The following is a 16,168-nucleotide window of genomic DNA, read 5'->3' as shown; positions in this document are numbered from 1 at the left end:
TTTACTCAAACTCAACCACATACTCACAGGAGTTGTAACCCTAAGAACTTTAATTGCAATACTGTTTAGGAGTATGGAAGGAAAACTGGAAAAAAATTGAAACTGCCCTTGGGCTGAAGCACAAATATTACGGCTTAGTCACACAATGGCATACTAAACAATAGTTAAGATTAATAATTTGGATCTATACGTATCAACATGGAGGAATCTTGGAAACAATGTTAGGAGGCCAAAAGGCGGCAAAAACACATACAGTACATATCAGTCGTATATACTTATTTATGGACAGATCTTGTTTATGGGTAGATACACAGGAAGTAAACTATGCAAGGATAACAACACAACTTCAGAACAGCAGCAAGGACAGACAAAAGGATAGGTAAGACTTCAGCAGTATCTGTAATGTTTTAAATCTTTTTAAATCTTTTTGCTTCAGAGATCTGAAACAAACATGGCAAAATGTCAACTGTTTAATCTCAGTAGTGGGTACAGAGCTGTCTGTCGTATTACTTTCTATAAGTCTGAATGTTTCATATATTAATATATTTATTAGAAATAAACTAATAAAAGACCCTGATGCTGGGAAAGATTGAGGGGAGGAAGAAAAGGGGACAACAGAGGATGAAATGGTTGGATGGCATCATTAACTCAACGCACATGAGTCTGAGCAAACTCCGGGAGACAGTGAAGGACAGGGGAGCCTGGCATGCTGCAGTTCATGGGGTCAAAAAAAGTCAGACATGACTGAGTGACTCAACAACAACAATAAATGGTCAAGTCTAGCCAATAATTACCGTGCATTTTCCACTCGTTGAATTCCCCAAAGATCTAAACCATCTTCAGTAAGGGTTCCAGTCTTAAAAAAAAAAAAAAAAAAAAAAAAGCACACATTTACAAATCATGAAAAACTATGCTATGTCTACATAATAGAGTGCTATACAGACATAAAAGGGGGAAGGAGATGAGTAAGATCTGTGTGTGTGTGCTAACAGAGAATAACTTTCAGGACAAAACTGAGGAAAAGGGTGCAGAATACTCCCTTGGTACAGTTCCTCTATGTGGGTGGGGTGGAGGGAGATATGTATAGAAATGTATACTTATGTGCTTTTGTTATTAAACAGTGGAACAATGCGCCACTCAACCTATCACAAAAGATGCCGACACAGGAGGGAGAGATTAGGGCACATGGAGCCAAAACAGGGAAGAAGAACAAGGTTAAATGACATCAAGAAGTGTAATCAGCCAAATTCAGGAAATAAATAACCTGGGTTCTCCAATAAGATGACTGGAAAAAAAGGGCAAGAAAAACAATGGTTACAGATTAACTGCAATCGTTGCGATCTGTATTTGGATTACAACTGAAAACACAGACTGTAAAGCAGGGAAACCTGAATATGTACTGGATATTAGGTAATACAGAGGCTGTTAATTCTGTTAAGTGTAGTAGTAAGCAGTGATAATAGTGTTGTATTTTTAAAACATTATTTTATCTTCTAGAGCTACATACTGAAGTATATGGATAAAGTAATATAATGTCTAATGCTGCCACCTTCAAAATGAGGGGACAATAAAGTTAAGACTGACAAAATGCTGGTTAACTGTTTAAGTAGGATAATGGGTAAATGAGGGTTTATTTCACTTGCATCTTTTTTTCCACTTCTGGGTCTGCTTAAAAACTTTTTAAACATTTCCGAAAAAGATCAAACATAAAATTTTCTGAACAGACTAATTTAATATGAAACAATCATTAAGTTACGACCTTCCTTTTTTTCTTAACAAAATACACCTCACTTTTTATTTTCTTGATAATAAAGATGATACACAAAAATCAAATGTGTATCATATCAGTTACCCAGAAGAACCTGGTCAAGATTTAGTTCTTTGAACTTTCAGAAAAACTGATCCCACGTGAGGAAAGGAGAACCCTCTGTATTTCAAACAAGTAAAAAAATCTGTCATTTTCACATGAAATTATATAATCAGTGTCCTTTGTAATTTTATAACACATTCAATAAAATCATAGAGCAAACACTAAATGTATATACTTCATAGCAATAACATTCCAGAAAACATTATCTATATGAAGTCTACTCTGTTAAAACCATGAAAGAGCAAATAAATTTAACTACTACTACAAAGTATAATTCTAGAAGAACTGGTTAATTGCAGATTTGGGCAAATAAGCAATATCCAAAGTAATAAAAATTTTAAAAATGAAAAAATAATATAAAAATGATAGATGCCAAGTAAGTTTTAAAAAAGGAAAATTAGAAAAACATTTCTTTTAAAATGTGTGCAAATTAGTTGATAAAGAACACAGAAACCATTAATCTAAATACTTTAGCTTTACAAAACTACAAAGTGACCTTTAAGAATGATTATGAAACTGAACCAACCTTGTCAAAGCAAACAAGATTCAGTTGTCCACAGATGTTGATCCTTTGGGGACTGATACAGAAAATACCCACTTTCTTCAGTCTTCTTTGGGCATACACAATGCCAGCGGTCATTGCAGCAGGAAGTGCAGGCGGCACAGTAATTGTAATGATATCAAGAGACTCGATAATTATATCCCCAACTTCAACCTACAGTTAACATAAAAATAAATGTCAGACCCCCTAATATTAAAATTTATTAATCCAATGAGTATTTCTTTAATTTTATATATTTATTAAGCACATATATATTCATCTATTAATTATTTATAATTTTTTTTCCCCTTTAGAGATGCTGCAAAATAGCTCAATGAATCATCAGTGGGCTGTGAAATGAGAGCTATTATTTTTTTAAATTCCTACTTTAATAGCCCCATATACTTCATACACTACATACTTCAAAGTAAACATTTTTAGATATTGACTCTTACTACTATCAGAGTCTTTACAAGTGATAGAAAAAGAAATCTGACAAGGTCCCTTAGAAATATCTGCAATTCAGTAATCACCGGTAATTTTAATGCTGTATATACCAGAGGTTAAAAAAAGAAAAAAGAAGAAAGCTTTTGGTGAGTATGTGATCACTCCTCTCTTAAGTCACAAGAAAGCAAATAAAAGACCATCTAAACCTGATAAAAACTTTCTGCTATGATGGTGATGTTCTACATCTGTACTTTCTAACATAATAGCTACAAGTCTCATATGGCTCTAAGTTAAATTAATTTAAATTAGGATTTCAATTTTCCAGTCTCGCTAGATACATCTCAAATCCTCAATAGCCACGTGATAATTAAGAATCAAACTCTATTAAGGGTTTCCCACATACATACCTCATTTAAAATGTTATTGATAATAGTGTAGATAAACCCAATTGCAGCCACACCCACTAGACACAGTAGAAATAAGTAGGCATCTCTGTAGAGTTTAAAATCAGTTGGTTTGGGATACAATATGGAGCGAACAAGCTGTCCTTTGGAAGTACTAAATCCTTTTTTAAAAAAAAAAGTAAAGAAGAAAATGATTCTATAGTAACTCTATAAGAAAATGACAATTATCTTTCAAAATAGAATCTCTTTTTAAACATGCAATAAGCATCAAATGTGCTAAACCATGCAAGAAAAGATTAAGTATTTTCTACCTGTTCTAACTACTATGGCTTTGACAAGTTCTCCAGTGTAGAAACGAGTCTGAATAACAGTTGTCCCACAAAACAAAGTATGTCGTCTATGTGTTTCTGGACTATATAATTCATCTCTCGTTCCTTTCATGTCCACTGAAGGATTTGGCAAATTAGTTTTTGTCACCGGAACACTTTCTCCTTTTAAAAAAAAAATTCATAAATTAAAGCATAGAAATCAGTATCAAACATACAAATCTTGAGTTGTTACATTTACTAAATGTTAAATACTGTTGACAACAGTTATTGAAAGTTCTCAAATGTGAATAATACAGCTTAATCAATCAGCCTTTTGTCTTCCAATTTCCTTACCCAGAAATAGCAAATCTTGTCTTCCACAGTATTTCTCGAAAGTCATCTGTGACTCAAATGTAATCACTTGGAAATAATTACATCAAGTTTCATAAGAAGACAAGGTTGTTGTCATCACCTCAGCACCTGTTCTGTGATCACCACAGCACCCCTGAGAACTAACTTGGGAAGCACTCTGCAACCCCAAGAACACACAACATGTGAAGATCCAGTCCTATCTGCCCTCACCTCCCAACACACACACACACACACACACACACACACACACACACAACGAAGAGAACAGACATCTGAGCAAAGAGGAGTACGGTAATCCTCTAATAGTAACAAACAGACAAATCATTTTACTGCTACAATGTTATGCTCTGTAGCATCTACACTTCTTGTGTCAAGGGCAACAAGTGTGCAGGGATGTTTATGTGCATGAGTGTGTTTTAAGACAGACTCTTAATAGTTAAAAAATGTATTATATAAGAATCACTTTCTTGCCAGACTGACTATGACAGTTAAAAAAGTCATATGATAAAAAGGTATAAAGCTCTACCTCTAGATTCTGAATTTCCAAAGGGAAGTTATTTTGAAGTCTATTTCTCCCCAATTTAACAAAAATATCAACTCTTTTATTCCTACATTTTGCACATCAAAGTGAACAGCAATAAATATGCTGTGGGGAAAGAACTTTTTTCCTAGTCCCTTCTTATAAAGCATTTCCTCCTGTCAGAAGAATTAACAGAAGCTGGACAAGAGATGTAAGCACCAGCATTATACTTTAGTATTACAGCTGAGTATAATGCAGGATTTGGTCCCCTCAAAAAAAAAAAACAAAACTTCAACATCTATTACACGACATTTGTGAGTAAAGGATACAAACTGCATAGTTAATGCTGATACAAGCTTAATCAGTAACTACTTAGTCCTAATATCATTATAAGCAACTCAGCTAGTTTTTACTCATTTAATTTAGTTTACCTGTTAACATGCTTTCATTTACAATACAAGTACCATTAATAAGCACTGCATCACAAGGCATGACTGTCCCATTTAATGGAATGACCATGACATCTCCCGGCACAAGGTCTGTAGAAAAGATCTCTTCTATTTCTGAATTTAAGGAAAGAAAAACAAAGAAAGGTCTGAAAAGAGTATTCTTTAACTTGTAATAAAAATACAACAAACTAAAGATCTATCCAAAGGTCACCTGATCTCAGTAAGACATTAAAAATATACTGGAGTTAAATAAGAAAATTTCAATAGATGAAGAGTACTGACAGACAAAATTATTATTCCTTAAGCTAACAGAGCACAGTGTCTATAACGTGTCAGCTAGTTTGTCCCAGGATAGTACGCCAAGCGCACACAGTTAATGCCAAGTCCCCTCTAAGCTAAGAGATGGGTGGATTTCAACACTCATTTCAACAGTGGATGGTCAATCTTAGCTATCAGCCCTGTGAGCTAAACAGGCAGTAAGTCCACCCAGGACACCCCCCTGCAACAGGTACATAACCTCAGATTTCTATAATCCCTTGGAAACAGAGAAAAGCACTGAAATTTTATCACTTTCTTTTCTAACAGCACTCTTTTCCTTACGGCTACTATTTATAATCCATATTGTTTCATTGTCTTCTCAATATTTCTAAAATAGTTCCAAATATCTTAGACATTATTTCAAATAAATGTATAAAATAAAACTATCATATATAGTTCATTATTTCCTTAGAAATTTATGTATTATATTCAAGTTAGTTAAACACTTTTTCCAAGATCTTCTCAAGTAAAAGGTGGCCTTATATTTGGGCATTCTTTCTTCCCCTACCCCTAGATTTTATTAAACTATGCTTAGAAGAGACTTACACTACTAGTTTTTAAGCAAAGATGGATGAGGAGAAAACTACTGTTTGTGATGTTGGCCCTTAGGACAAATATTCTTTTCTTTCTTAAAAAAAAAAAAAAAAAGGTATAAGTAGTTTACTAAGCTAAGAGCAAAGAATTCTAAAGTTATTTAGCATGTATTAAGTATAATACTCTTCATTTCTTAATATGATCCTTTATTTTAAAAACTTGACTCAATACCCTCCTGCCACTTGAAATTCTAACCCTTAGGTATATGGGAAACTAAGTATCAATAATCTGTTGGACTACTGAGGGGGTAAGGAAGAAATACATTGAGAGATGCCCAGCATCTTTGGCAGTGGCAGAGTGGGAAGGGGAGAACACCAATAAACCACACATCTTAGGACTGCAGCTAGGAAAGGTGATATTATCAGCTAAAGTAGCAAGTGACCAAGAAGCACAAAGAAGAAAACAACCTGCTAGGCTAACTTGGGTTCACACTTGGATGAGGGATATCAAGTTGAAGAGAATGCAGACTGATTTGGTTTTCCTGATAAATCAAAGAGGCTGCTGTCTCCAAGACCCATGATGCTGAGTTGCCTCCCCTGTATCCTTAACCTCTTCCGTATCTCACCAGACAAACCAATGTGTCCAAAACATTATCCTTCCCTACAATTTTGCTTCTCCTCCAGTGTTCCCTATTTAATTAAATGACACCAACATCCATCCCCCACCAGCCTGACACCACTCTATCAGCAAATCTTGTTCAATGCCCACATTTAAGTATCTTTCAAAGCCATCTCTCTACCCTCCATCTCCACAACCCTCACGCTGATTCATTTCATGCCTTCAATATTACTTCCTTCTAAGTAAGTCTGAACATGGCAATCGGAAGAATTTTTTCAAATAGGCAAATATGATCATATCACTCTCCTGCTTAAAACCCTTGAATGTCTTTCCACTGCCTTTTGGGAGAGTCCAAATTCCTTCACAAGCCTTAAAAGACTGTCTACCCTCTAAATGCTGCATCTGCCACACTGAATTTCTTCCAGTTATTGCAATGAACAAACTCTCTTTAATTTCCAGGCCTTTGGGCACTAGAATCCTCTTATTTCCCTCTTTCAGTTCAGTTCAGTCGCTCAGTCGTGTCCGACTCTTTGCGACCCCATGAATCGCAGCATGCCAGGCCTCCCTATCTATCATCAACTCCCAGAGTTCACTCAAACATATGTCCATTGAGTCGGTGATGCCATCCAGCCATCTCATCCTCTGTCGTCCCCTTTTCCTCCTGCCCCCAATCCCTCCCAGCATCAGAGTCTTTTCCAATGAGTCAACTCTTCGCATGAGGTGGCCAAAGTACTGGAGTTTCAGCTTTAGCATCATTCCTTCCAAAGAACACCCAGGGCTGATCTCCTTTAGAATGGACTGGTTGGATCCTCTTGCAGGCCAAAGGACTCTCAAGAGTCTTCTCCGACACCACAGTTCAAAAGCATCAATTGTTCGGCGCTCAGCTTTCTTCACAGTCCAACTCTCACATCAACCCTGCCTTATCACTTTCTCACCTATACTTTATCTGGCTAATTCAATCACTTACGACCCAGAGGGATGGTATAGGGAGGGAGGAGGGAGGAGGGAGGAGGGTTCAGGATGGGGAACACATGTATACCTGTGGCGGATTCATGTTGATATATGGCAAAACCAATACAATATTGTAAAGTTAAAAAATTAAATTAAAAATTAAAAATAAATAAAATAAAATATATATACTTGTTCAAAGCAGCCATCCTATATTAGAAGGATGTCTATATAGAAGACACCTATATTAAATGAGCTCTAACATCTAAGTTCCCTGAACTCTCCCTATCATTTATCACACTTCATTGTTCTGTTTTTCATCTGTCTTTCCAACTAGACTGAAGTTCAATGATGCAAGGACTATGTCCATCCTGAGAGCCTAGTATAGTGGCTAAATGAATGAACTTGATACAGAGACATGACTATAAATCCAAACACACACTTTTGTTTCTTATGGAACTACGTGTATATGCATAATATACTGGGCTTGCTTCACACATTAGTGCACAGTGGATATTTTTTTCTATTTACTTTTCTAAGAGTAAACTGAAGTACTTACCTTCATTTACTCTGCAAACTGAAACTCTCACAGTACTGTGAGCCGCCACCATGTCATGTAACATAATATATTGCTGAATCAGAGGAAAAAAATTTTGAATTCATTAATATAAACTCACTCCTCAATCTATTAGAAAGCAAGGGTAATATAAAATAAGCTAAGCTAATATATAGTGGTAAAGAACCCGCCTGCAATGCAGGAGATGCAAGACTCGGGTTCGATACCTGGGTCAGGAACAGCCCCTGGAGGCAGAAATGGCAACCCATTCCAGTATACTTGCCTAGATGATCCCATGGACAGGAGTCTGGTGGGCTACAGTCCATGGGGCACAAAGAGTCAGACATGACTGAAGTGACTTAGCACACAAGCTAATATAATAAACACATATTACTCTACCTTTAAAAAGGTCAAGACCAAAAGATTCAAAGATCATTCCATGTTTCAGCCCCAAACAAAATAAGAAGCATTTTAACAAGACAGGCCTAAAAACAGGAGATTCAGCCCTCCAGTATTCCAGTCTAAGATAAGCAACTAGAGACCCCTACAGTCCCAAAGCAATCAAGTGATACTCCGACTTGAAAAAGCATCTGCCTTCCCCCACCTCAAAAAGAGGGCAAAGGAGTACATATTCACATAACTAAAAGAAAAACTGTATCAAGAACGTGCTTTATACTAAACATCATTCTGCACACCTTATGTGTTATTACAAAGTACAAATACAGTTGTGAAAACCATAATAAATTGGACTCACCTTTCTTATGGCATACAGGGAGCTTATAATTGATACTACAGACATAATCACAATGGCTATAGCATAGTAATAGTATTCATCTGTGCTCCAGAGTATAACACTGAACAACTGGAAAATGTAAAATGGGTTGAGAACCTAAAAAACAAAAATTTTAAGTCAAACTGAATGAGATATTTAAAACCATACAGATTTAAGAAATAACTAACATGATACTAATAGGATAAGCTCTATAGTACCCTAGGGCAACATGTAACTAACTACCCAAAGAGTAGAGCAAGATACTACCTTTTTAGAAAAGAATCATTAAATTACTAGAATTTGACTAAGTAAGCTTAACTGAAATCGGGAGCATCCCGTTAGATTGATACCAAACCCAAATACAGATTCAGCTAGAAACAGCTAAAATGTGTGAATTTAGCTGTTTTTCACTTTGCCTTAGGAATAAAGCACATTTACTTTCAATAATTACTGTGCTGCAAAAGAGTACAAAATGTTTTACCAAATGGAACAAACATTTACTTATTATGAACCTGAAACACTAATTTAGTTATAAGTCAAAAGTTCACTGAAGTCCAAAGAGAAGACAAATATGAGATAAGTTACACTGCTTTGCTTTCTCTAAGGAAATAAGGATTAAAACCTGAATGAAAAAAAAAAAAAAAAAGATAAGGCGTCCTGCTAAACACAAGAAGCAGAAAATACCTACAAAAATAAAACCCAAAACCATTAGTGACAGAATCACCCATAGTGATAATTACCTTAAATATAAATGGATTAAATGCACCAACCAAAAAACATAGGCTGGCTGGGTGGATGAAAACATGTGCATGTGTGCACTTCCACACTTATTATTTCAGTGACTTAAAAAAAAAAATTTGACAGAGGTTTGAAATTTCGAATCCAATTCTGAGAATATAAAGAAATATAAAAAAAAAAAAACCCAGGAAATTAACATGTGATACAGTATTATTAACAAAAGCACAGATTTTGTTCAAATTTCACAAAATTTTATGCTACTGTCCATTCTTTTGTTTTCATACCTTATTCAAGACTCCACATTCAGTTGCATTGAGCAGCTTCAGTTGCATGCAACAAATTCTGATAAATTCTCTTTTCAATTTTATTCTATTACAAATATTTTCTAACTTTCCTTGCTATGGCTTCTTACATACACCCATCATTTAAACATGGACATTCAATTTCCAAATACATGAGACCTTTAAAGTATCTTTGATATTAATTTCTCATTTAAATCCTTTCTTCTCTGCAATCACCTTCTGAATTTTTTTCAGTCTTTTAACTTTACTGAGGCTTTTAATGGCTTAGTCAAAGATCTCTAACGGTAAATATCACATAGCACTTGAAAGTATGTGTGTTATTTTCAAGTATATTTTGATATTGATTTCTAACATAATTCCACAGTGATAAAGAGAACAGACTGTGTGATTTCAATACCTTTAGACCATGAAATTTTTCCACCTTGTTTTATGTCCCTGGATATGTTCCAGTGTCTTTTGGTTTATAGTCTATGGGAACTTGTATAGAATTTGTATCCTGCTGTTATGTGAAAATTATATAAATCTTAATTATTACTATGTTGAATTGGTTCATACTGCTTTTTAGGTCTACTACATCCTTCTACTTTTCTGTCTATTTATTCTATTAATTTTTGAGAGTTTGATATTAAAACTCCAATTAAAAACCTTAATTTACTTAAAAAAATAATTGTAATGTATAGTGGAACTATATGTAACTTTCTTCTGCATTTTCCAAGTCTCCTGTAAAGGTGTTATCATACTTTCATAATCTAAAAAAATTTAAAAGATGTTTGCATCTGATTTGGCCAATAAAAAACCAATTGGCAGGTTTACTTCAAAAAAAAAAAAAAAAGGAGTCCTGCTAAAGGACTTTGACTACCCAAATTTTATAGTATTTTTATCAATTTCACTAATAATCTCCAATATCTTAAAATTGATGTTTCTGTACTTTTCAAAGCACTTTTACATACATAATCCTATTTTACTTCAAAATCAAATAAGGCCATTAAAGGATTTACTACAATTTACTACAATTTTACCAATACAAGAGCAGCAAGTCTTCTAATGATCAGAGCTAGTTACTGATGGAGTCATGTTACAATCCAGTCTTTCTAATTCCAACTCCTTACATGTTGCTGTGCTCTAAAGCTCCATTACACAGCTACTCTCAAGAAATGATGGAAGGCAATCTAACTTCTACTCAAAGTATTGACCCAGTACAGCTAATTCTGATCTTTAGCCCAAAATCAGAAAGAAGACTGGAGAGCCTAACTCTCCCAGGCAAAGCCACTTACTCTCTTTCTTTACATGCCACACCCCTTTACTTACACCTCCTCTGTGGCTCTTACAGACTGAAGTCACTACAGTAACTACCAACATGCATTCCCCCTAGGCTAAAGTGCAAGTTCCTCACTGTCACTCATCATGTTATGTTTTTATTCCAAACATCTGGCATGAGGCCTAGTCACTAAGAGTGTACCACATGAAGAAAACATGATAAATTATTTTTAAAATTGGGGGGTGGGGGGGCAGACAGAGGTACACATCTGCAAAATAGGGCACGGTTTAGATGCACAACCTCCTGAGAATAAGAAAAAAATCTACCGACAAGAAAAGCAAACAAATCAGACAAAATAAAACAGTAATCATGCCCCCAAATGACTGATCTACTGGAGAAAGATCTTTCTGACCTTCCAAGTAAAAAAATAAGCAAAGAGAAGTTAGGAAACGAAAAAACAAGAATATCTTCTTATTACTTAAATCCTGACTCTTTTCAACTGACAAACCTATTGATCACAAATGTTAAGACAGGTACAGTTGTCTTACCTCCTTAACCAGGAGCTTAAAAACTGAAGGCACTTTCACAGCAATTTCATTTACTCCATAAAGCAATTTTCTATAACAGGAAAATATAATAACAATAATATTACATTATATTGTATTATAACAGTACAATTTACCAAAGGCACTGCATTAGATAAGGCTCAAAACACCAACTGCTCCTAAATTCTGGAACCTAAACATTCGTTTTTCTAAACAGTTGTCTTCTACAATTTAAATTCTCTATCTACAGTATTTAAATCAACATAGTCAATATTGGATAACTACACTGTTATTATTTTATCCTTTTTGTGACAAGTACCTCTCCCACTAATCTACAATAAACCGTATCAGCAAAAGATCTTTTCCACCCATAAACACAATACAGCTCAACAATTCTGAACTGCAATTAATTTTTTCAAGAGACTACATAAGTAATTTGAGGTGTCCTATACTATTTTTCTAATAAGAATACTGCACTAAAAATGTTTATTTCAAAACAGCATACATTTGGAGCCTTTTTTTTAATGCTTAAGAAAAGTTGCTTAAAACCTTCCACTTAAATTCCTTATAATAGTACTTTCTAGATGATAAATTAATTCTCGTGTTTTATGAAGCAGAAGTCTGAATGAATTTATATTGCAACCCTTTAAAAGAACATGCTACAGAAGTACAAGAAAATTCCTAATTTAATTTGAAAACGGCATTATCTTTACAATACATAATACACTGGTATACTTTTATACCTTAGCAAAGAATAACACTATAAAAAAGATATTGTCTCCCAATTTACAAATTTTCATTTTAGTACATCTGAGCTCATGCTTACAATTCCCAATATTTCAGTAAATCGAAGATGCTATCAATTGTAAGACATTCCATGATTTTATGTACTATCAAGAAAGATTAAAATGCTGTCAAGTAAAGGGTGACACTTCACCCACTGTATGACACACCCTCCTTTTAGAGATGTTAAAATGTAGGAAAGTGTGCACCTTAGAAATGATGAAATACAGTATATTTTCAGGGATATTCACTTCAAAATCGGCTTCAACACTTTTATAATTCTTAAACTGAAGAGTCTCACCCAAATAAAATATCAATAAGCTGTCAATTACTATGTTATAATATTTAAATAATTGTTAACATTACAACTATATGGTAAAAGGGTAAACTATATATACTACTTTATTTCGGAATTTTGATAATAGAGCTAACTTTAGTTGGATAAAGATTACCTGTAGGCATGCATCCCCTTTGTCAGTCCTGCACTATGCTTTTCATAAATTGACGTACAAGAAACACCTTCATCCAGTCCCCTAAATAAATCCAAAGTTTTTACTTTAAACAAAGTTTAAAATATCCAAATTTCTTAATGCCTCATTTTTCTATATTTCTGATTTTAAAGTGTGATTTCCTTACAAATAGAAACCCCTAACAAAAACTGAGACAATGGATGACAATTTTTAAATTTCTACTTCCTAAGATAAACAGTAATAAAAGGCCTAAATCTCAAATGTGGCAACTTCTAAGCTACACAATGTATCTATCACGGGATAAGATTATATAACAATATTATTATCCTTTAAGTCTGTGCCAAAGCTGTAACAGTTAATAACCAAAAAAATTAAAGGTAAAGTATGACTAACTCAAGTGTTTCAAACTTTACTTTTTATCAAGTTTCCCTTCTTAAATGTTGAAGCTTCACACTAGTAAGTCCTACTCAGTTATTTTTCTTTCTACAAAAAGCATCAATCTGAATTCTTCTCTCATTAAGGAGAAGTGCAGAATCCGTCTAAGTCACAGACAATGTCTAAAATCTGTAATGATTAAAACTGGGATTCGACTAACATACCTGCTTTCCTCTCAAGGCTTATTTTAACTGAGATACTATTCCCAAAAACTCTATAGAGAATCTAACACATCATTTAACTCCAATCTTTTTCTACTTTTTCCAAAAGAAAAAACTAAGCTCCCTAATTAACTGCTATCATTGGAATAAGCTTAAATCCTACAAGTTGCCATGGTTGGCAAAGGCTACACAGCAAACATGTGTGCTATTTTCCCCCAGGGCACTCCAAGTCAAAAATTTTTTAAGCACAAAATGACAGTTCACTGGGAGTATTCTCTAAAAAATAAGCAATGGTTCTTAACTAGGAATGGTCTTTACAACTAGGCAGGTGGAACTCCCCTGCTCCATTCCATAATATTCCAATTCTTCAGGAATACTAGCAATATTCTTTAGGAATTATCTAATTCTTTAGGAAATGTCTAAGGGAAAAAGTCCAAGCATGAATATTTTAAATGTTCATAAGGTGATTCTCTTTTTACTGCTAATATTAAGAATTCCTTTGCCACTCTCAAGCAAGAACACTTAATGGGTATTTACTATAATCACTTTAACAGCAATAAAAATAAAACCCTAAAGGAATTCCCTGGTTTCCTAGTGGTTAGTTTTGGGCTTTCACTGCAGTGGCCCAGGTTCAATCCTTGGTGAGGGAAGTGAGACCCCACAAGTTGTGTGGTGCAACCAAAAATAAATAAATAAAATCCTAGTAAATTCAGTCCTGATGTAACTTGAAGTCTCCATAAAAATGAAATTTTAAGAATTATTCCAATTTGTCCTACCCAAGGCTTAACACATTTGACCATGTCCCATCTTTATCCACATATGAAAGTTAAATTTAATGTTTGTCTATTACTCCATCCCTCAAGTACTGAATACAAATGGATGAAACCATCAGCAAATTGAGAGGTGATAATTCAGATACTCTGGCAGGCTAAAAGGTATACTCAAAATTTACTCTGAGATGAATCCTCAAAAAGAAAAGGACTCAGACTGGATTTTGGGAGCATGGTGCTTTTAACTTTTGTGTCAATTTTGCCAGGATACAACTTGCAGATGGGGTTTATTCTAAACTGGTTACTGAGTTATTACTGAGTATTCAAACACCACCAGGGAGTTATTAAAATTAAGTGAAGGGAAATCTTCCATCTTATATAACACTAAAATGAATTATTTTCTATCTAAAACATAATCAAGACACTCATACAATCCAAACAAAAGAAGAATACTTACTTTAAGAAATCAAAATTGTGAAGGGTATCATTCCAGAAGTATTTCATACTATGGTGGGTGAAATAGCGAATCTGTAGAACATATAAAAAGGTTACATCAAAAAGCATTATCATCACTTGTTAATAATTAAGTTTACTAACACAAATTTAGCATATAACAACTATTAAAATTAAAGCAATCACATGTGACATAATCCATTTCTTCTAGTAAATATTTAAAATGTTTACATATAGTGATAAACGGGTATTTTATATGCATATAGTTTTATCTTAAAAATAAGTACAAAATTATAGACTATCTACAGTAGCATAAAATGTAACAATTCCAGTTTTTAAAGAAACATTGAGAATAAGATCACAATACCTGTTGTGACTGAGGCTGTGAGTATTTATTCATCTCAAGCCTATTCTCTTCAGCCAGATTTTCAGTTAAGTGAACTGCATGGCCATTTAAAACTTTATTAACCAGAGATTTTGAACTTGAAAATGGGGGAGTTTCTAGAGAAAGGAAGCGAACTTTTGCACAAAACCACGTTCTGAATTCATCCTTCAAAGAGAAAGGAATAAGGGTAAAGAGTCAATTATATATAATCATATATACAGTTTCCATTCTTTACACGATATATTATTTATTAATACTAATCTCTAAATGAGAAAGCGTCACTTTCTACTCACTAAATATTAAACCATTTCATGAAGATGCACAAATTCAAACATAAAGTGTTCTTGATCGCTTAGCATTTTATATACGTCATTCTTTACTGATAGAGGATCTCATAAAAGATTATGCATAATTTCTTGATTTAATCCACCTACATACTGAGACTGGGTATTAAAGCCTCTTATAAAATGCTTCCAAGTAGGATTACAAAACAAAACCTGGGGAGCAGCAGCACTGCACAGTAGAAGAGATCTGGGATACAGCCCTTTCGGGTAACCTTGACAGACCAGCCATCTATCTAATCTCTCAGTGCATCAAGAGCTATAAAAAAGGGTAGATTTGAGTGGCTCAGACAGTAAAGAATCCACCTGCAATGCTGGAGAGCTGGGTTCCATTCCTGGGTCGGGAAGATCTCCTGGAAAAGGGAATGGCTACCCACCCAGTATTCTTGCCTGAAGAAGTCCATGGACAGAGGACAGCCTAGTGGGCTATAGTTCATGGGTTCACGAGGGGTCAGACACGACTGAGTGACTAACACTTTCACTTTTTTTTTTCACTTTCAAGATTCCTTTAAACTCAAATCACTGGGATATTAGTCACTTGGAACACAAATGCTTTAGAAATACCAGGATTAGTATTTCTCATTGTATCCTAGCAATGATGTTCTCATCATATTTTATTTTGAACAGAATACACATAAACACATCATTTTACCCCACAAATAATTCACTACAAGTAATCCTGTGGACTTACAGTAGTCCTCAGCAGCACCACTTCACAGTCTTTAATTGCAGCTCTCACACAGGTCACCTTCACCCGCCACTCGGGCATCCAATAGAGGAGCAGGAGAAGAAAGCCGCCGGTACACACCACTCCAAGAGAAATGATGGCAAGCTTCCAGCGACACAAATTATAGCCGTAAATCTCCTGCA

The 16,168-nt window shown here is 34.6% G+C and overlaps 1 protein-coding gene across 5 annotated transcripts in view; it reads right to left on the bottom strand.

Moving 5' to 3' along the window:
• Positions 1–16,168, bottom strand: part of ATP13A3 (ATPase 13A3) — a 79,483-nt gene that overhangs the window by 41,081 nt on the left and 22,234 nt on the right. For 4 of the 5 annotated variants that reach the window (XM_019957746.2, XM_019957783.2, XM_019957763.2 and 1 more), the window contains 12 exons: positions 15,990–16,163; positions 14,940–15,122; positions 14,577–14,647; positions 12,736–12,816; positions 11,504–11,573; positions 8,640–8,774; positions 7,889–7,961; positions 4,894–5,025; positions 3,574–3,753; positions 3,266–3,423; positions 2,397–2,585; positions 795–856 (listed from right to left, as the gene is read on the bottom strand). In XM_019957746.2, coding sequence (XP_019813305.1) covers positions 795–856; positions 2,397–2,585; positions 3,266–3,423; positions 3,574–3,753; positions 4,894–5,025; positions 7,889–7,961; positions 8,640–8,774; positions 11,504–11,573; positions 12,736–12,816; positions 14,577–14,647; positions 14,940–15,122; positions 15,990–16,163 — 1,508 coding nt within the window. The remainder of the gene's footprint in view (positions 1–794; positions 857–2,396; positions 2,586–3,265; positions 3,424–3,573; positions 3,754–4,893; positions 5,026–7,888; positions 7,962–8,639; positions 8,775–11,503; positions 11,574–12,735; positions 12,817–14,576; positions 14,648–14,939; positions 15,123–15,989; positions 16,164–16,168) is intronic. The other variant, XM_019957773.2, reaches the window with a different exon arrangement.

This window comes from Bos indicus, chromosome 1 (genome assembly GCF_029378745.1).
Source record: "Bos indicus isolate NIAB-ARS_2022 breed Sahiwal x Tharparkar chromosome 1, NIAB-ARS_B.indTharparkar_mat_pri_1.0, whole genome shotgun sequence".
NCBI lineage: Eukaryota > Metazoa > Chordata > Mammalia > Artiodactyla > Bovidae > Bos > Bos indicus.
Note: the sequence above shows the minus strand (reverse complement) of the source record. Positions and strands in the feature narration are given on the sequence as shown.